A 22,842-nucleotide genomic window follows, 5' to 3' on the forward strand; every position below is an offset into this window, starting at 1 on the left:
AGCGAATCTATGCTAGTAGGGCTACCCCAGAGGCCCCTCTTGGTATATACACCAATTATTGGACGAGTACTATGGGGTTACCATGCAAGCATCGAATTGCTGATTTGCTCGCAAAAAAAGAAGCAATCCCATTGGCTGATATTCATCCATTCTGGCGAATTAGGGTTGAAGATTCATCTGATATCGCCTGGCAGCCACTGCTAAATCCCCGAATTCAGCCTGCTGCTTTCCCAAAAAGGCAATCTACGCAGATATCAGATGGGAGCGAGGGGGCTAGACCAATCAAAAAAAGGAAGGCCCCCCCAAAGTGTTCGAATTGCGGCGAAATTGGGCATACATGTCGAAGTTGCCCTATTGCCAAATAGGGTAATCTGTTTTTGGTGGTTAGGATAAGAGGATCATGTGATTAGAGATGTGGTTGAAAATTATCATGTGATTAGAAAATAGATAAAAAAAAGATTACATAAGCCGAAAATTATTATATAAGCGTTTTGGGGTGCCAATAGCGAAAATTTTGGGGTGCCCCTATCAATACCCCGATTTCCTTTAGGATTATATAATATTACCTAATTTACCCCTTCCGTTAGTTAGGAATAATCTTATATCTTATTATTTTAGTAGACCCTTTATAATTATCCCCCTCTTAAGGTTAAGTAGCCTTAACTAACGCGTTTATCTTATTATTATAATATAGACGCGTTAATATAATATTTTTTATAGGGTTTTCGTTTATCTTACTATCGAGGCGATAAAGAGATTATATAGTTAACTAGTAAATAAAGATATATTAAATTATATATTTAAATCTTTATTTATATTTTTGAGTAGTAACTCTTTTCTTCTTCTTTTTTTCTCTTTCTACACTATATTTGTCGCGTTCTATTATCTATTCTTTATTATTCTTATTATTTTCTGCTATTTTTTTATTATTATAATTATCGTTATATCTTATTGTTATTATTTAGATTAGTTATTATACTAATTAATATATTCTATAACCCTTTTGCCTATTTTCCTTTAGTATACTAAGTACTTTTAGACTAAGATTAAGGTATATAATTCTAAATCGCCTTTCGTTATTAAATATAAACTAGATATAATAATTTTAGTTATCTATTAGTAGTATTCCGCTCGTAACGTATTATATAATATAGTATATTCCGCGGTATCTTTATTTTAGTTTATATTAATATTCTTTAGATTATAGAGGATATAGTTAAGAACGCCTATAATCTATAGATAATCCTTAATTAGCTAAATAAGGAATTCCTAGAGTCCTTAACTAAAGATACTCTTAAAAAAAGAGAGGAAGAGAAAAAAAAGAATAAATAGAAAAATAATATATTAATTATAGCCGGATGTTACGAACCAAGCCACCTCACTCGCGCCAACAGGGGTACAAGAGGAAACCAGAGCCAACCAACCCCGCGGTGATGATGCAGGACAACAAGGGTATAAGTCACGTGACAATATACCACGATCCATCGCCAAGGAATGGTATATCGGATGGTATATCAATGGGACTACTACATGCCTGCATGCAGTATACCACAAACGAGGGCGTGGAATACTGGGCAAGGGATATATAAGGACAGTCTTTACCACATGTATTTAGTTCTTCGTGATCAATCCCATCATTGTTACTTGGAACCACCCTTTGGTACTTCACAGTTCGAACATAGCGACAACCCTCCAACGGTCTTGGGAGCTTACTTAGTGATCCTCGATCCCTAAGTGACTGACTTGACCGGCGCTCTAACTGGCACACCTTGCAAGCACCCTAGAGACCCGAGCCCATAGAAGGCCCCCGAGGCATTGGTACGGTTGCGGATACGCTTGAGGCCTGCAGTACTCCTAGAGAAGTATCACCTTTGCGGACGTTACTCACCGTGACCAGTTAGCAGTTCGTAACACATTGATCACCCTGTCATCGAACCGTGAAGTCCAAGCATCATGGCGTCGCACGGCAGTAACAACAAGGGCAAGGCGGTCGAGCCTCTGCCACCGAAAACGCAAACACGACACACCGACTTGGATTCGGACGATGAAGATGAGAAACGAGTCAGGGCACTGGAAGAACAGATTCACACCCTGATCAGCCAGCTCAACACCTTTAGCAGCAAGCATGACCACGACATTGGAGACCTTCGAGACTCAGTCGAGCAAAGTGCAGCCCAAATCGCCGCCTCCGCACCAGCATCTTCCGTGGGAATCAAGTTACCCAAAGCAGAGAGCTTCGACGGTACTCGATCTAAGCTTCGAGGGTTCCTCACCCAGATGGATATGCACCTTGACATGAACAGAGGAAGGCTAGTCAACGACGCCGCAAAAGTCATCTTTGTGTCATCATACCTACGAGGACAAGCATGGGATTGGTTGGAACCGTACATTCGAGAATACTATGAAAAGACTCCAGACGCCTGGTCTGCCATGGCCCAGGGCATCTTTTCGCGATACAGCAGCTTCCGACAATTGCTTGAACGAACCTTCGGCGATATCGACGCGAAAGCAACGGCTGAACGGAAACTTGCACGAACTCGACAAACCACCTCCGCAACAGCCTACGTTGCCGAGTTCATGGCACACGCCGCAATCCTAGGATGGGACGACTACGCTTTGATTCCACCATTCTATGGGGGGCTGAAATCACACATCAAGGACGAAATCGCTCGAATCGGACGACCTACCACCATGAATGAATTCGTCGACACTGTTGTACGAATCGATAACCGCTTCTACGACCGACAGCGAGAAGAAAGCGAACTTAAACAATGGCGCCGTAACCCAGGACGAGGAAACGGCGGACGATTCCAACAAAGACGGAACTTTGGGAGAAGGGACAACGACCCCTACGGACCCAAACCAATGGAACTCGATGCAGCAAGGCTGCCTACCGAAGAACAGAAACGACGCAAAAACAACAACCTGTGCTTCAACTGTGGTAAGCCAGGACACCGAATCAAGGACTGCCGAAGCAAGAGGCAGGAGAAACCCCAACAATTGAACGCGACCCAAGAACGAAGAGGTGCGTACGACACTACTGGCACCGAGAAACCAGAACAAGGGAAGCCTCAACGGCTCTACGCGACGCAGGAGCGCGACTGGGAAGGCCCCATGATTGTGGATGGGAGCAAGCCACCAGGACTGTATCGGGATGAGCGAATGCTCTCCGAAACAGACGACGAAGAATTCCCAGAGATCGACTATGAAATCATCGAAAACTCGCCGCAGATGTACGCGAAGGATCATGCCGCGGAACTGACACAAAACAACGAGGTCTATATGGACGACCTAGTCCTTAGGACGCCCGCGCAAGCTGGTAGCGCGGAGGAACACTTTGAGCGCTTCAAGCAAGGCTCAGAAGATATTGAGAGTCAAGGATGGACCCAGTACGGTCCCTGGAACACCATCGACTCCCAGGAATTGTCGGACGATTCCCAGGAGTGGGGCACAGGTATCCTGAGGACACCAATTGAAATCCCAGGAACGCCGGAGATCCCAGAAACTCCACCCACACTCCCAGAAACGGAAGAGACGATCCTGGAAACGCCTCAGGAAAACCCCAGGAACAGAGAAACCTCGAGTGACGAGACAAAAGGCCAACAGGATGAGTCGGCTCGGGAAGAGCTATCCCAGGACCAACCAACCTGTCCATGTGAGCATCCACGATGCGCGTGTCGAGGATACGCACGACACCCGAAACATGACATCAGGGCGGTTGTAGGATGCTACGACGACAATTGCATGCTCCACTACCCAGGGAAACTCAACCTTGGAGTTGAGCCGAGACCTTTGCGATGGGAAAAACGACCCCAGTGGAAGCCCGAATACACAGGAACATGGCACGGCAACAAGAAAATTGCACCCACACCACAACTCGCAGCAACACAGTGGGGGGCACATATGAAAGTCTTCGTCAACGTCGCATACAAGAATATGCGAGCGATGATCGACTCAGGAGCCAGCGGAAACTTCATGAGCCCACAGTGCTGTCAGGAATATACAATCCAGCGGCGACGAAAAGAGGAGCTCTTACCTCTTACTGGACTCAATGGAGAACCACTCAGCACGGGAATTACGCACGAAACAGGGGACCTGCCGATGGTTTTGGGAAATCATTTTGAAACAATCAACTTCAACATCACCAACCTCGGGCAGTACGACGTCGTGCTAGGAGTTCCGTGGTTACGAAGACATAACCCAGCTATCGATTGGCAGAAAGGACTCATTGTCTTCAACCGATGTGAATGCCGACAAACCAGTGAGACATGGACCGGGAACAGATACAGACCAGCACAGGGACCTAGTCAAGGGGTGACAGGTGGCCCTCGAGGCCCTCACGAAGGCAAACTTAAGAGGAGCACTCGGCCCAGAGGCGGGGCACAGTACAAGGCAACGGAAGCCAGTACCATCGTCAACACCGAGCAACGACCGGATATGACAGACGACGAGCTAAGGGAGTACGTGATGGTTGAACACGGCTCCACAGCCCTCTGTGCAACAGGGGAAGAAACACAGATTCCTGAGGAATACCAAGACTTCCAGGATGTGTTTACGCCACCAAAGGAGGGCACGCTACCAGAGCATGGCCCGTACGACCACGAGGTCAACCTCGAAGAAGGCAAGGAGCCTACATTCAGACCAATTTACCAGCTCTCACAGAAGGAATCGGAGACGCTGAAGGAATACATCGACACGAACCTGAGGAAAGGATACATTCGGAAATCCACCTCACCAGCAGGATATCCTATCCTATTCGTACCAAAGAAAGATGGAAGTCTTCGACTTTGTGTGGACTATCGACAATTAAATTCGATTACCATCAAAGATCGACATCCGTTACCACTGATTCACGAGATCCAAGACCGCATTCAAGGAGCCAAATACTTCACCAAGTACGACATCACTGAGGCTTACAATCGGCTCAGGATCAAGGAAGGCCATGAATGGAAGACAGCATTCAGGACCAAATTCGGACACTTCGAATATGTGGTTATGCCTTTTGGTCTTACCAACGCACCAGCATCGTTCCAGAGGTTCATCTTCACCGTTCTGGAAGAATACCTCGATGTTTTTGTTATCGCTTACTTGGATGATATCTTAGTATTCTCCAAGACCGAAGCAGAACATATTGAACACAACAAAAAGGTGCTGCAGAAGCTCAGAGAAGCCAAAGTCACTCTGAAGCTCAAGAAATGCGAATTCCACGTCCAGGAAACCAGCTTCCTTGGATACACCATCAGCCTCGACGGTCTAGGAATGGAAGAAGAAAAGGTCAAAAGCATTGTGGAATGGCCCACACCCAGAAACGTCAAGGACGTACAAAGCTTTCTTGGATTGGCAAATTACTATCGGAAACTAGTCCCGGGTTACTCGAAATACGCCGCCGGACTATACCGATTCACCAAGAAGGGAGAAACGTTCAACTGGGACGACAAAGCAGAAGAATCATTCCAAAAACTCAAGAGCTTGTTCGAGAAACGAACAGTCGTTGGAATCTTCGACTACGAAAAGCCAACCACGATGGAAACCGACGCGTCAGACTACGCCCTGGGAGCACAACTGACCCAGCCGGACGAAAACGGAAAGCCCAGACCAATCGCATTTTGGTCTAGGAAGATGATCCCCGCAGAACTCAATTACGACATCCACGACAAAGAACTGCTTGCTATAGTGTCAGCATTTCAAGTCTGGAGAGCGTACCTCGAAGGAGCAAAGCATACTGTGACGGTCAAGACGGACCACCACAACCTGACATTCTTCACCACCACGAAGAAACTCACTCGACGGCAAGCTAGATGGGCTGAAACCCTTGCACAATACGATTTTAAGATTGTTCACTGCAAAGGGACTGAAAACGCTGTCGCAGACGCACTCAGCAGACGACCTGACTATCAGATCGGCACAAAGGAAGCGGAGCCCGCTATCCTCACTACAAACGACCAAGGAGACATCGTCTACAACCGACAAATACTCGCAGCAACCAGCGAAATCGAAGACGACGGATGGCTAGACAAGGTCCGAAGAGCCACCGCCGAGGACGAATCAATGCAAGCAGTCCTCGGGAACGAACGTCACAACGGCACTACAAGCGACGACGGATTCGTCATCATCCATGGCTTGATCTATGTTCCACGATCGCTGCAGAACGAAGTCATCAAAAAACACCACGACTTCCCGACGCACGGACATATGGGAGTTGAAAAAACAATGGAACATATCTCACGCAACTACTACATCCCGAACATGCACCGAAAAGTAAGGGGGTACATCAAAAGTTGCGACACATGTCAACGGAACAAGCCATCACGACACCTTCCTTACGGGGAAATGCAGACAGCAGACACGCCAACGCGGCCATGGGAATGGATTACCATGGACTTTATCACGAAACTACCAGAATCAGAAGGTTGCGATATGATCATGGTCATTGTCGACCGACTCACAAAGTACGCATATATGGTTGCGACAAAAGAAAGCATCGACGCAAACCGAATGGCGAATATACTACTTCGCTACGTTTTCGGAAACCATGGAGTACCCGACAAGATCACATCGGACCGAGACAAACTGTTCACATCCAATATGTGGCAATCATTTGCGGACCAAATGGGTATTGAGCACAGACTCTCTACTGCATATCACCCGCAAACCAACGGACAGACAGAACGAGTCAACCAGACTCTGGAACAATACCTGAGACACCATGTGAACCACCAGCAAGACGATTGGGCAGGATTGTTACCAATTGCACAATTCGCTTACAACAACGCGATGCATGCAACGACGAAGGAATCGCCGTTCTTCGCGAACTATGGGTATAATCCCAAGTTAATCGGAGAACCCCGAAACGAGAGAACTGTGGCAGAATCCGCAAGACTACTGACCACCGGGATCAAGCAACTCCACATGCAAATGGCTCGAGACATCGAATTTCTGAACCTACGCATGAAAACGCACTACGACCAGCGCCACCGAGCCGGCCCTGATCTGAAAAAGGGGGAGAAGGTCTACCTCCTACGACGAAACATCAAAACCAAGCGACCGAGCGCGAAACTCGACCACCTGAAGTTGGGACCATTCGAAATTGAAGAACAAACAGGACCAGTCAATTTTCGCTTGAAACTACCAGAAAGCATGCGACGCATTCACCCAACGTTTCATATCTCGTTACTCGAACCCGCACCAGAAAACGCCGAACTCGCTACCAACGTGGAAATCGAAGAAGAAACCGAAAACGAATATGAAGTCGAAAAAGTTCTGGACAACAAACGCATCAGTGGCAAGCCTCACTACCTTGTCAAATGGAAGGGGTACGATACCTCTGAAAACACTTGGGAACCTATTGAGCACCTGACGGGTTGCTCTCAGCTGGTTCAACAGTTCCACCAGCGGATAGATCGAAATTCCCTTCGGCAATCGCAGCCTCGACACTCCAGAAGCCAGGAGGCATCTGATCCAGAGACTGAGTCATCCTCATCAGACTAGCGTCTCCCGACGTAGCAGCCAATTGACGAATCTCCTGCTGCTCCGCCAACCGATCAAAATCACGAAATTCCTCGGCGGTAGGGGGATCCTCTTCGTTTAACCGATCCAACGTCGTCTGATCGTAATCCAACATCCGACCACCACGTTCTTTGAGAAATTGTTGATGTTTTTGGAGGCGAAGGACCTTTGCCATCGCCTCATTCATCTTTTGCGAATGCTGAAGAAATTGCTTTTGGGCCTCCTCGAGATCGGACGCCAACTTTCGTTCATTTTGTTGCAGGTCATCCCACTCCTTATCTGTGTGGAAACTCCTCTCACAAGTGTGTCCACGACGAGCACAAGTCGAACACTTCTTACTCTTCACGAAAGGACTCATGATGCAACACTTTCCACGAATAAGACAATAATCGCACGGGAAATCCACGGGGCGACCAGTTCGTTCAATCCTATCACCCAAACGAGCGTTATCAGCGTACTTGTTACGCTTCGGTTTAACGGCAGTGCGGGGGGACATGACGGGACAACATTGTGGGAACTCACCTAGAGGGGACACCGAGAATTTAAGGACTTTTCGAGGACGAAAATCTGGAAGAGGGGGAGATGATGTTACGAACCAAGCCACCTCACTCGCGCCAACAGGGGTACAAGAGGAAACCAGAGCCAACCAACCCCGCGGTGATGATGCAGGACAACAAGGGTATAAGTCACGTGACAATATACCACGATCCATCGCCAAGGAATGGTATATCGGATGGTATATCAATGGGACTACTACATGCCTGCATGCAGTATACCACAAACGAGGGCGTGGAATACTGGGCAAGGGATATATAAGGACAGTCTTTACCACATGTATTTAGTTCTTCGTGATCAATCCCATCATTGTTACTTGGAACCACCCTTTGGTACTTCACAGTTCGAACATAGCGACAACCCTCCAACGGTCTTGGGAGCTTACTTAGTGATCCTCGATCCCTAAGTGACTGACTTGACCGGCGCTCTAACTGGCACACCTTGCAAGCACCCTAGAGACCCGAGCCCATAGAAGGCCCCCGAGGCATTGGTACGGTTGCGGATACGCTTGAGGCCTGCAGTACTCCTAGAGAAGTATCACCTTTGCGGACGTTACTCACCGTGACCAGTTAGCAGTTCGTAACACCGGAAAGATTATAATAGAACTCGTGAAGGCCTTTAATATAATAGAGTTAGTATATTGTTATTAGTTTTTTTTTTATTACTATCTATAAATCGACTATAGTAAATAAGATTATTAGTACTAATATAATTTCGCTAATATTTTAGTAGACCTAATATAAGGTTTATATAATATATATCGCTATTTATTACTAGGATATAGCTATTTATATTCTTTTATTTAAGGATCTCTTAGAGAAATATCTCTAAAAATTCTAGTCTTAGTATCTTCTCTATTTAGTTCTAGAAGATAATAGTTTTATATACTAGATAGCGGTAAAATAAGGGCTTCTAATAGCCCTATAGATAGTATCCTAAGATAAATATAGTCTTAATCTAGCGGTCTCTAATCTAACTAATAATCCCGATATTAAACGTTATCTAAAATAGTTAAAGAAGAACTTCCTTATTTTTATTCCTAAGTTTTAAATAGAGTTCTATATTTATACTATTATTTTATAGTAATAATAATAGTATTATTCTAGTAGAGTTTCGGTAGCTTTCTATTTAGTTTATAGGATTTCTTTTTAAGTAATATCTTATCTCTTTTTATTTTTATTTCTTATATTTTATAATAGCTCCTTTTATATTTACTATATCTTTTTCTAAGACCTACTAATTATATTCTAATAGCTAGCCCTTTTATTTAACTAAGAAATAGGATCTCCTATTAAAATATTAATAGTCCTTTATTTCTTTAATTTCTTATTTATTATTATCTTATAATTTTAGTATTAGTATATTCCTATTATTATTTTACTCTTTATCCCTTTATTTCTAGGGTTTAAGAAATAATATATAGAATATATTATAAATTCGATCGTACTAGTTTAGTAGAATTAGTTAATATATCTATAATCTAATCTTTTTAAGAATTTAGAGAGGTCTAATAAACTTAGATACTAATTTCTTTATTATTATATTAAGGGTATTATTATATATAAATTATATATTTCTTAGTAATTTTAGCTATATAATCTATTCTCTATTAATAAAGTAGCGAAGATAGCGTTCTAGCGTCTAGTTTATCCTTCTTATTTAGCTATTAGTTTATAGATAAAATACTATCGAAAGACGGAGTTTAATATAACTAATATAGTATAATTTTAACTAAAATTTACTAGTAAAGAGTAGTCCTTAATCTAAGATAATTCTATTTAATAGCCTATATTATAGTTCTATTTTATTATAGAATAATTCTATAAGTTCTATAATATTAATTATTATTAATATAATAAAGAATAAGGACTATTTTATTAATCTATTAATAATAATTAGTATCGCGTTAATTTCTTAGGTTCTATTTTTATTTAGTAGTAATCCCGTAATAAAGTCTATTAATAGTTCGCTAAAGGGCTATAATAGTATTAGTAGCGATTCTAGTTTATTATATAGGTAATATCTTAGTATTATTATTCCTTAATATATTATATATATCTAGATATATTCTTTTATATCATTCTAAAGTCTAATCTAGTAGAACTTTCTTTTTAGTAGTGTTTTAGTCTTATTTCGCCTAAAATAGCTTATTAAAGAGTTATTATAATAAATACTTAGTAACTTCTTTCTAAGATTCTCCTTTATTAGGATAAAAAGATAATTCTTAAAGTTTCTAGATATTTAATTTAACGCGATTTTTAGCCTTTATATCTCTAGGTCTTTATCTTAGATCTATTTAATTATTATCTATAATTTAGTACTAGCTTCTATTAAATAGGTATATTCTTTTTTATAAATACCTTATATCTTATATTAGGATATTCTTTTTTTTTTTATAAGTTTTTTCTAGATAGCCTAGTTAGCTATTACTATATTAGTAGACTCTTTTCTACTCTTTACTATATAAATACTAAACTAAGGATTATTTTCCCCTAAAGATATCTTATTAGATTTAAACTAGGATTTCTTAGCGATAAAGTCTATAATTATAATTATTTAAATAATAGCTTTCTATAGGCTAGATAATAGCTCTTTAGTTATAATCTATTCTTATAATAATATAAATAATTCTTTTCCCGGAGCGTCCCTCTAAATAGAATTAGGTTTTCTCGAGAGTCTATTTATAGGATTAATTTTTCCTAATTAGTATCTAACTATAAAGTTAAATAATATAAGATATATATATTAATATATTTATCTTTTATTTAGCTTAGTTTATTTTATAAAAGATTAAAGGTTTAAATAATCTAATAATACTTTAATAGTAAATTAGCTATTTTCTAAGTACTATCTCTAATATTTAAAGGAGTATATAATTATAAAAAGTTCTTAGTCTAATATATTATAGTTTAATTCTGCTCTAAAAAATAATTTTAACTAAAAAGCGACTAGATAATACTAATTTTAGTTATCTAGCTAAAAGAGGATATTAGTTATTCTTTAATTTAATATATCTATTTTAATATATATTTAATATTAAGGATTAAAATATTATAATAAGGGTATATTATAAAAGACTACGATTAAGTATTAAAACGTTATCTTTTTATAAAGTATAAATTAGTAATTTCTAGGTTTTTTGCTATTTTAACTTTTTTTAAGTAATATAGTTAAAGATACTATAATATAAGAGAAATTATAAGTAAATTATTAATAGAAGTTATAGAACCTAATAAAAACTTAGATATTATAATAGCTTTTAGGTTTTAGCTATAAAATAATAGCGTTAATCTATTATTAGTCTATTAATATATTATCTTAGTCTATAATAAATCTAAGGAATTCTACTTTTTCTTAGTAAAATACGTATTTTAAAGGTTTTATGTAAAGTCCTATTTCTTTTATTCTCTTAAAGATTTAGTAGATATAGTAAATATATAATTTATAGTCTAAAGAGAATATTAGAATATTATCTAAATATATAATATAGGATATATTAAGTAATCTTTATAAAATAGTATAAATATAATTCTAGAAGATAATAGAAATATTAATTAAGCTAAATAGTATCACTATATATTTAAAATAACTATAATATATATAAAATATAGTCTTTTATTCTTTATTTTTTTAAATATAAATATAGTAATAGACGTCTTAGATATTAATCTTATTAAAGTATTTTGCTCTTAAAAATCGATCTAAAATCTCTGAAATAAGAGATAAAGAATATTAATTCTTTACTATAACCTTATTAAGTCCTTAATAGTCTATATATAGAGATATAATCTTTTATCTTTTTTTAGAATAAAAAAGATTAATACTTTAATAGGATTTTTTAAGGGTTTAATCCTTCTATTTATATGATTTTCGTTAATATAGGTTCGTAATATCTATAATTTATTCTATAATAAAGAATATATTAGTCTATAAGATAGGGAATAATCATTCTTTAGCTTAATAGTATAATCCTATAAGTTATTAGATAAAAAGATTCGCGATCGCTCTACTAAAAAGATATCGATAAATCGATATAGTTCCGGTAGTATTTCTAAAAGATAGATAGTTAATTCTTTGTCTTTTTTATAAAATAGCTAGATTTTCTTAGGAGTTTTATAATAATATAGATAATAACACGTTTTCGATATTTTTTCGCGAGTTCCTAAATTAGTATTAATTTAATTTTAGTAGCTTTAAATTACTAATTTTAGTTCTATAGTAAAATATAGATATAATACTCTATAAATATTATTATTAAGAGTAAGATTAAACTTTTTTATTTATAAAAACCCCTATTAATCGCGAGATAAAGATAAACTATTAATTTAGTAGTTTCTCGAGAATCGGTAGATATAATAGATATCTTTTATATACTATATAAAAGAGTTCTTTAATTATCTACTATTCTAAATAATATTAATAATAGCTTCGCTCTCTATAATTTATACTTTTCCGCGAATTTAATATTAATAATATTAAACTTAATATAGATATCTATATCTATATATATTTCGATTTTATTTTATAGTAATACTAGAATATAAAAATAAGTCGTAGTTCCTATTTAGGGTAATAAAATTAGCCGCGTATGACTTAGACTAACTTACTATTATTTTCCGACTTAATCCGAGTAGCTATTTATATACTAGTTTTTTATTTAATTTATTAGAGTAATAATTAGTAAGATAGGTTTCGTTTTAATACAATACCGAAAGGTTTTTTTGTCTCTTCTAATTAAGTTCCTTTTATTTTCCTAGGTCTTTCCCTTAGGTCCCTAAGGTTTATAGTTTAGTTGATACTGATTTATCTGAAATTGCTTATTTATAGGTTTTTTAAGGGTTTTAGGGCTTTTTTATTTTTATATCGATTATAGTAATCCCTAGTAATAAATAGCTAGAGATATTATTCTATCTTAGTTTTTAGATAGCTTATATATATATTTTTATATATATCGCCTAAGGTTATAAATAAATTTTAAGAGTATAGTAAAAGCTCTCTCTTTCTTATTTTAGTAAAGGAAATATCGCTCTAATTAATCTAAAAAGATATAAAACTCTCGCGGATCTTACTCTAGATACTAATAAGCTCTTTATAGTTATCCTATAATATTAATTTTAAGAGTTATAATATCTTTAATAAGAGAGAGTCTAATTCTTAAAACAAGCCTATAAAATATTAACGTTTCGCTATTCTTCCTTAAGTTTCTTAATAATATATTAATATTATCTCTACTAGTAAATAGATTTTATATACAATAGAGCTACGATAATTTATTATTCCTCGTTATAATATTTTAATAGTATTCCTTTAAAAGTAAGAGAGAGGTCTAAGAGCTACTTTTCTCTCTACTAAAAAAAGAAATAAATCGAGAATATTAGAATATTTTAAATCCTAATCTCATTTTTATCTTCTATAGAAGGTAAATCCTAGTTTTATTATTAGTTTATTAAAGGTTTAATAATATTACTTTATTTAATCTAACTTCTTATTTATTAAGCTATTTATTGTAATTCTTATAGATATTAAAGTTTTTCGATCGTTTCTTAGATAGTCTATAGATCTTTATTTAGTTAGGCCTAGTTAGTTTTAGATAGAGGGGTTTACAATATCTCTTTAGGAGTATTACTTTAATATATTATAATAGATTAGGTCTATAGGGTTATCCTATTTCTTTAGATGATCGAAGAAGAAGATTTAGAATTATAAAGAATATACTTAGTAAGGTATAAGACCTATCGATTAGGTAAAGAAATAAAGGGAAGAAATGGGAGAAATAGGATATCTTTATTACTATTAAGACTAAATCTTATCTTGCTAGCTTAATACGAGAGTATTAATTTATTATATAATATCTTTGTAACTCTATATATTATCGATAATATAAACGACTAGGTCTCTATTGTATATCGTGATTATTCTACTATAGAGTAGATCAAATAACGAGTTTCGACTTCTTTTAGGATCATATGATATTACCTGATTCACCCCTTCTATTAGTTGGGAATAACCTCATGCCTCACTATCTTGGTAGACCCTTTATAATTTATAATAATAGGATAGTAGTAATAAAATAATCTTAATACAAAAGAGTAAAAATAGTAACTAATAATATTAATAATTTTAACGCCTCGCGAAAATTACCTATAAATAGAAACTAAGACTAATATATATACTAATATCTACTGTATAAATAGTAATATATATATATTTATAAATAATCGATATATTAAAATTAATCTTATTATAAAAGATTATAATAGCTATAAAAAATAGTCTTTTTCTTTATCTATAAACCTACTAATATACTAAATATTGTATTTAAATAAATAATTTAGCTATTGATACTCCTTTAATTTATTATATAACTACTTAACGCCTATTTATAGCGAGGCTATTCGCTATGATAGCTCTACGAATTGCTTTATATTATTATTTATAAGCTAGATAAAGCTAATTATACTATATTAAAGATCTATAGACTAATTTATTATTTAAAATACTAACTAAAATACTAGTGTTAATAATTATTATCTATTTTAGCTATTTTATTAAAATATACTCTTTTCTACTAAAACCCTATATTAATAGCTCTATAAATCGCTTCTATATTTATATACTATATTTTATCTATAGATATATCTATAAAATATAATACAAAAGCTATAAATATATAGCTAATTTTTAGTAATATATTTAATAATATTATATACTAGAGACTATTATACTATCCTTAAAGATAATAGATATTTAAAATAGTTATATAGTAGATCGCTAGTTTCCTATACGATTTATTTACCATATTTATATTAAAAAAACTAATAAAAAGAAAATTAGTAATAATAGATTATTTATAAGATTTATCTCTTTTACTGATACTCTTTTTATTCTACAATACTAATTTAATTAATAAGCTTTATATAGCGAATACTAATATATCTAGTATTAGACTAAATTAGACTACGAAGCCGAAAGACTATAATATATAATTATATTACTAATATTTATATTCTAGTATATCTTTAGATTACTTGTACTATTTTGGTAACAACTAGGCGAAACGCTATATAGTCGATTTCTTATTATTAAAATATAAATCTATCTACTTTTAAAAATAAAATTAATTAGTATAAATCTTTTAAAGTACCTAGTTATCTTTAAATATTATTATATTCAAATTAAGCTATTATTTGTAGTTAAGTATCTTAGCGTAAATTTTAATAATTATTTTATAGATAAAGCCTATATTATTAGCATAAAAAAAGATAATCTAATTAATCGCTATAATATAATTAATTATAAAGATGATATAAAAGATTACTATATTTTATTTTTAGTAAAGACAAACTATCATTATACTCTTATAAATATTTTTTTAGTACTTTATATAGTATATAAAAGATATAATGAAAAGGCTTATTATTAAACAAAGAATTAACTAGACAATCGAGTTAATAATTATTAGGTCCTACACTAAATCGCGGGCGGCGTCCAAAGGTTTTATTTTATATATTATTAATACAGATTATATTCTAGAAGCTAGTAGAAGAAGTATATATTATATTCTTTATTACTCTCTCTTTTACGTAATTAAAAAAAATATCTAGTAAATATTAAAGTTTTATAGCTATAATTATCTTATTATTTTAATATTTTGGAATAGTCTCTATAATAAAAATATACTAGAAAAAATGAATGAGTTCTTTTTTTTTATAGTATTACTATAGTAATAACTAGTAATAATTTATATTATATTTATTAAAGCTATAGTAATTAAAAAGTATAATACTATCCTTCGATAAAGCCTAAATACTATTATTATCTATACTAATAATAATAGATTTAAAATAAATATTAGTATAGTAGCTATTACTTTGATTATATTAAGAAGCCCTTAGGGTCCTTATAGACTACTTTTATAATATAGTTATTAACTCTATAAAACCAACACGAGTAAATACTTAACGAGAACCCTAATACTAACTTTTTATAATATAAATATAATAGAGATATATAGAATATATATTATATCTTAATCTATTATTTTTATTTTATAGAGCTTTAGTTTTATATCATTAATAATAACTAATAGAGTATACTATAGACTAACTAATTAATAAAACTAGACTATGTAGATAAAATAGCCTAATTTATAATATTAACTAGGTTTTTTAGTTAATTTAGAGTCTTATTATTATATATTAGGTGTTTTGATTAGGAGATAAAGACCCGTAAACCACTCTCTATTTATCTCTAAACTATAAAATATAAAAAATCCCTTTTTTATATATAAATACTAGTATTATTAATCGGCATAGTTAATTAAATAGTAGAAAGATATTAGCTATAAATTAATAACAAAAAGGTTTTATTTAGTTAGTTAGCTTTAGTTATAAAAGGATAAATATATAAATAATAATAAGAGTATCGCGAGAAAACTTATTTTAAGAGAATTAGTATTTCTATCTAAATAGATCTTACTATTTACTAATAGTAAAACAAACGTGGGTAAATATATATAATTTAGCAAAAGAAATATTATAATAAAAAAAGATAAAATACTAGAGATAAAGATTCGGCGAAAATAAAAGATATTATAGACTAACTCTCGATATATCGGAAAGTAATTAATCTATCTATTTATATAGTTCTGCTAGTAAATCAGTTTTAGGGCTAATAGATCTATATATAATAAATATAATATAATATAATATTTTATTTATTTGGAGATATAACGCGGCGAGAGCTATAATAATATTAGTAGCTATACTAGTAAAGAATAAAAGGATCTACTATATAGCTATCTTTATCTAATTTAGAGCCTTTATATACTTTTTATTGTATTTATATAGAAAAACGCAAATTTACTAAAACTCCGCTAATATAATAAGTACTAAAAGTCTATTAATATTACCCTAATCAAGTAAACTCTATATTTTAATATCTTTTTAAAATATTGTCTTTACTATAATAAATATATAATATAATTTATATTACTCGCGATACTTTTAGTAATATTATATTTTTAAATCTAATCTCTAAAATAGTAAACCCTTAAAATTAAATAAATAGACTATTTAGTATATTTATCAAATAGCTCGTTAGAACCCTTAAATAAATTGAATCCTTAGAGCAAATATCTTTTATTTACTCTCTTAAATAATAATTTGATATATTTAAAGATATATATGTTTTAAAAATAGAAAAATAAAAATAAGTATTACTTTTAACCTTAGGTATATAAAAAGGATATATTTTTTATTATAAATTAATATTATTTCTAGATTAAGAGAATATTATTTTTTAATAAATATTTAGTTTAAAAAATACTAAATTCTAAGATCTAATTTATCTTCTGATTTATCTCCGAACTATATTAAAATAATCTTATAAACCTTATAAATTATAGAAAAGATATTTTATTCATTCATAGTTTAAGTTAGAATCTAGATTAATAGCTAAATAGAAATAATAACTATAAATCGCGATAAAAATATACTTTAATAAGATTATATTATAAATTTCTATTTTAATATTCTTAAAGGTTTTTTATTAATATAAAAACTACACTTAATATTCTAATAAAATAATATAAGGAGTTATATGTATAGGATTTGGATAATTAACTAGTCTTTATATTTATTTAATCTTACCTTATTAAACTAGTAAAGTAACTTCTAAAGATTAGATTCTTTAATTATATCTTTAGCTAGATAGTAAAAGATCTAAATTAGATTAAGAGGTTTTTAAAAAAGCTATATATAAAATATAGGAACTATTTATTAAAACGTGATTAATAGCTTAATTCGATCTATACCCTATAGAATAGTTACTATACGCGTAATAAAAGATTAGTATATTAGATATTAATTAATTTATTTTATATATTTATACTAAATATATATTAATTAATATTAAGTGAGTTATTTATTTTAATATAGTTAGATAAATTGAAATTATAAACTATTAGTAGACTTCTAGCGCGTAATATATTTTGGAGTTTTTTATCTTTACTATTAAAAAGAGAATAGCTCTAAAATAGTCGATAAAACGCTATATTAATAATAGGCTATTTTTTATTTATAGCCTTCTTTTACTATTTAGTTATTTTATATAATTCTTTTAATTAGTTAATAATATTAATATTTTAGTTGGATTAAAATAGCTTTAGCTATTTAGCGTCAAATAAACTCTTTTTCGATTTTTGTACTATAGCGGTTACTATAATAAAAAATATAAATTAAAAGTAAAATTAATCGATTCGCTAAGAGATAAAATACAACTTTCTAAGAACTTTAAAGATCGTATTATATTAGTTTTACTCTACGCGTTTTTGCTAAAAAGTTATAAATAGCTTATATTAATAAACTATTATTCGTAATAAAAACAACTATTAATAAATCGCGTTATCCTAGAATTATTATCTATATTAAAAATACTAAAGATAATTTTAATTATAGTCCTCCAAATCTCCGAATTAAATAATATATTTTAAAGAAATAATAGGAATTAAATCTATATTTATAGTAAAATTAGCTATTTTCGAGATTAACCCTAGATTTAGCGATAATATTTTTTTAAGATATTAATTTCTATTAGTAACTAGCTAGATTTATTTAGCTACTACTATAATATCTCTTGTGGCTTAATAGATCTTTACTATTTAGTTCGCGAGATATATTATCTCTATTTAATTTATAATAAATTGCTAATTTATTTTATTCTTATAAAGGATATACTTAGTAGGGTATAAAGCCTATCGATTAGATAAAGAAATAAAAGAAAGGAGTAAGTGAAAATAGTATATCTTTATTACTATTAAGACTAAATCTTGTTTTACTAGCTAGATACTAGAGTATTAATTTATTGTATTATATCTTCGTAGCTCTATATAGTATCGATAATATAAACAACTAGATCTTTATTAAATATTATAATTATTCCACTATAAGATAGATTAAATAATAAGGTCTAATTTCTTTTAGTATTATGTAATATTATCTAATCTATCTCTTCTATTAATTAAGAATAATATTATACCTTACTATTTTTATAGACCCTTTATAATTATCCTCTTTCTTAAGATTAAGTAATCCTAATAAACGAGTTTGTTTTATTACTATAATATAAATATATTAGCGCGATAGCTTTTTGTAGGGTTTTTATTTATTTTATTATCGAGAGAATAAAGAGATTATATAGTTAATTAATAAAGATATATTAAATTATATATTTAATTCTTTATTTATATTTTTAAGTAGTACCTTTTTTTTCTTTTTTTCTCTTATATAATACTTATTGTGTTTTATGATTTATTTTTGCTATTTTTATTATTTTCTATCTTCTTTCCGTGATTATTACTATTATTATATCTTATTATTATTATTCTAGTTAATTATGATATTAGTTAATATATTCTATTATTCTTTTATCTATTTTTTAAATATACTAAGTATTTTTAGATAAAGATTAAGAAATATAACTCTAATCGCCTTTTATTATTAAATATAAACTAGATATAGCAGCTTTAGTTACTTATTAATAGTATTCAATTTATAATACGTTCTATAATATCCTCTTTTAGCTTATCTTAATATTATTTAGATTATAGAGGGTATCGTTAAAAACGACTATAATTTATAGATAATCCTTAATTAGCTAAATAAGGAGTTCTTAGAGCCTCTAATTAAAGATACTTCTAAAAAAAGAGAGAAAAAAAAGAATAAATAAAAAAATATACTAACTATAGCTAAAAAAAAACTATAATAAAGTTTATAAAGACTTTTAATATAATAAAATTAATATATTATTATTCGTCGTTAAAATATAACTATTTATATCTTTCTATCTAAGAATCCCTTAAAGAAGTATCTCCGAAAGTTTCAGTCCTAGCGGCTTTTTTATCTAGTTTTAGGAGATAATAGTTTTATATACTAGGTTATAGCGAAGTAAAGGCTCTTAGTAACCATATAGATAATATCTTTAGATAAATATAGTCCTAATCTAGCGAATCCTAATCTATTTAATAATCCTGATACTAAGTATTATCTAAAGTAGTTAAAAAAATTCCCTATTTCTATTCCTAAGTTTTAAGTAAAGTTCTATATTTATATTACTTTTTAATAATAATAATAATAGTAGTATTATTCTAATAGGATTTCGGTAGCTTTCTATTCAATTTATAGGAAGTTTTTTTTAAATAATATTTTATCTCTTTTTTTTGATTTTTATATTTTATAATAGCTCTTTTTATATTTATTATATCTTCTTTTAGGATCTACTAATTATACTCTAATAGTTAACCCTTCTATTTAACTAAGAAATAGGATTTCTTATTAAAGTATTAATAATCTATTATTTCTTTAATCTCCTATTTATTATTATTTTATAGTTTTAGTATTAGTATACTTCTATTATTATTTTATTTTTTATTCCTCTATTTCTAGAGTTTAAGAAATAATATATAGAATACGTTATAAATTCAATTATACTAGTTTAATAGAACTAGTTAATATATCTATAATCCGATATTTTTAGGAATTTAGAGAGGTCTAATAAATTTAGATACTAGTTTCTTAATTATCTTTAATCTTAAGTTTTTTTATTAATAGAGCGACTAAATCCCTATATTTAAATAATATCTTTTTATAGGTTTTATTATAGTAATATTTCGGTTTTATTTCGCCTAAAATAGCCTATCAAAAAGTTATTATAATAAATATTTAGTCGCTTCTTTCTAAGATTCTCCTTTATTAAGATAGAAAGTTAATTTTTAAATTAAATAAAATCTTTAAAGTTAATATCTTAATTTTTAAAGCTTCTTAAATATCTATTTTAAAATAGCTTTTAGCCTTTATATTTTTAGGTCCTTATTTTAGATCTATTTAATTCTTATCTAAAATTTAGTATTAACTTGTACAAAATATACTTTTTTTATAAATATTCTATATCTTATATTAAGATATTCTTTTATCTAATATATGTTTTTTCTAAATAGCTTAGTTAACTACTTCTATATTAGTAGACTTTTTTACTATATAAATACTATATAAATACTAAACTAGAGATTATTTTCCTCTAAAAATATCGTATTAAGTTTAAACTAGGATTTTTTAATAATAAGGTCTATAGTTATAATTATTTAAATACTAGTTTTCTATAAACTAGATAATAGCTTTTTAGTTATAATCTATTTTTATAATAATATAAGTAATGCTTTTTCTAGACTATCTCTCTAAATAAATTGATTTTTTTAAAAGTCTATCTATAAGGTTACTTTTTTTAACTAGTATTTAACTATAAAATTAAATAGTATAATATATATATATTAATATATCTATTTTTTATTTATCTTAGTTTATTTTATAAAAGATTAAAGATCTAAGTAATCTAATAATACTTCGATAATAAATTAGCTATTTTCTAAATACTATCTCTAATATTTAAAAGAGTATATAACTATAAAAAGTTTTTAATCTAGTATATAATAGTTTAACTCTATTTTAGAGAATAATTTTAACTAAAAAACAACTAAATAATATTAATCTTAGTTATTTAGCTAAAAGAGAATACTAGCTATTCTTTAATTTAATATATTTAATTTAATATATTTAATTTAATATATATTTACTATTAGGGATTAAAAGTAATATAGTAAGGGTATATATATTATGAAAGGCTACGATTAGACGTTAAAATGTTACTTTTTTATATATTATAAATTAGTAACTCCTAGATTTTTTATTATTTTACTCTTTGAGTAATAAATAGTTAAAGATATTATAATACCAGAGAAGTTATAGATAAATTATCAATAGAAGTTATAAAATCCAATAAAGATTTAGATATTATTATAGCTTTCTAGTTTTAGCTATAAAATAATAACGTTAATCTATTATTAGTCTATTAATATATTATCTTGATCTATAATAAATCTAAGAAATTCTACTCTTTTTTAGTAAATTATATATTTTAAAGGTTTTACGTAAAATCCTATTTCTTTTATTTCTTTAAGGATTTATTAGATCTAATAAATATATAACTCGCGGTTAACAAGAATATTAAAATATTATCTAAATATATAATATAGGTAATATTAAGTAATCCCTATAATATAATATAGATATAATTCTAGAATTGAATTAAATTAAATCAAATTATTATATATAGATCTATCAGCCCTAATACCGATTTACCGGCAGAACTAATTAGGTAGTCGGGTTAACTACCTTCCGATATATTTAGAGTTATCTAATTTATAGCACCTTCTACCTTCGTCGAATCTTTATCTCTAATACCTTATCTACTTCGCTACCGGAGTATATTATATATTATTTATCTATACTTATCTTACTACTAATAAATAGTAAGATTGTAATATTAGGAGATATTAATCCCTCGAAATAGGTTATTCCTAATACTTCTATTATTATTTTGTTTTTATCCTTATATAACCGAAGTCGATCGGTTAAATCCTTTAATATCCCTCTCGATTACTACACCTTTAACTAACTACACTAACCAGTAACGTTAATATATATATAGAGGGGGGGATTCTTTATATTTTTAAAGCCTAAGGGGTAAATAGTAGGATTATTGTTATAAATTATTGTTTCTTAAATAGAACATCTAGTATATAGATAGAAAGACTTTAAATTAGAGGAGGAGCCTTATATATATTATAAATTATATTATTTTATCTATAAAGTCTAGTTTCGTTAATTAGTTAGTCTATAACTATATTTATAGATTACTGCTAAGAATATAAAAACATAGTTCTATAAA

The 22,842-nt window shown here is 30.5% G+C and overlaps 1 protein-coding gene across 1 annotated transcript; it reads left to right on the forward strand.

Moving 5' to 3' along the window:
- Nucleotides 1–1,953: 1,953 nt before the first annotated feature.
- On the forward strand, nt 1,954–3,302 carry NUU61_002485 (Retrotransposon polyprotein; the record flags this gene model as incomplete). The annotated part of the gene is made up of 2 exons (XM_056653067.1): nt 1,954–3,233; nt 3,296–3,302. The coding sequence occupies 2 exons, from the start codon at nt 1,954–1,956 to the stop codon at nt 3,300–3,302; spliced, it is 1,287 nt and encodes a 428-aa protein (XP_056514134.1).
- Nucleotides 3,303–22,842: the final 19,540 nt, after the last annotated feature.

The sequence above is a fragment of the Penicillium alfredii genome (assembly GCF_028826965.1).
Source record: "Penicillium alfredii strain IBT 34128 chromosome Unknown utg000004l_segment0_segment0, whole genome shotgun sequence".
Lineage (NCBI taxonomy): Eukaryota > Fungi > Ascomycota > Eurotiomycetes > Eurotiales > Aspergillaceae > Penicillium > Penicillium alfredii.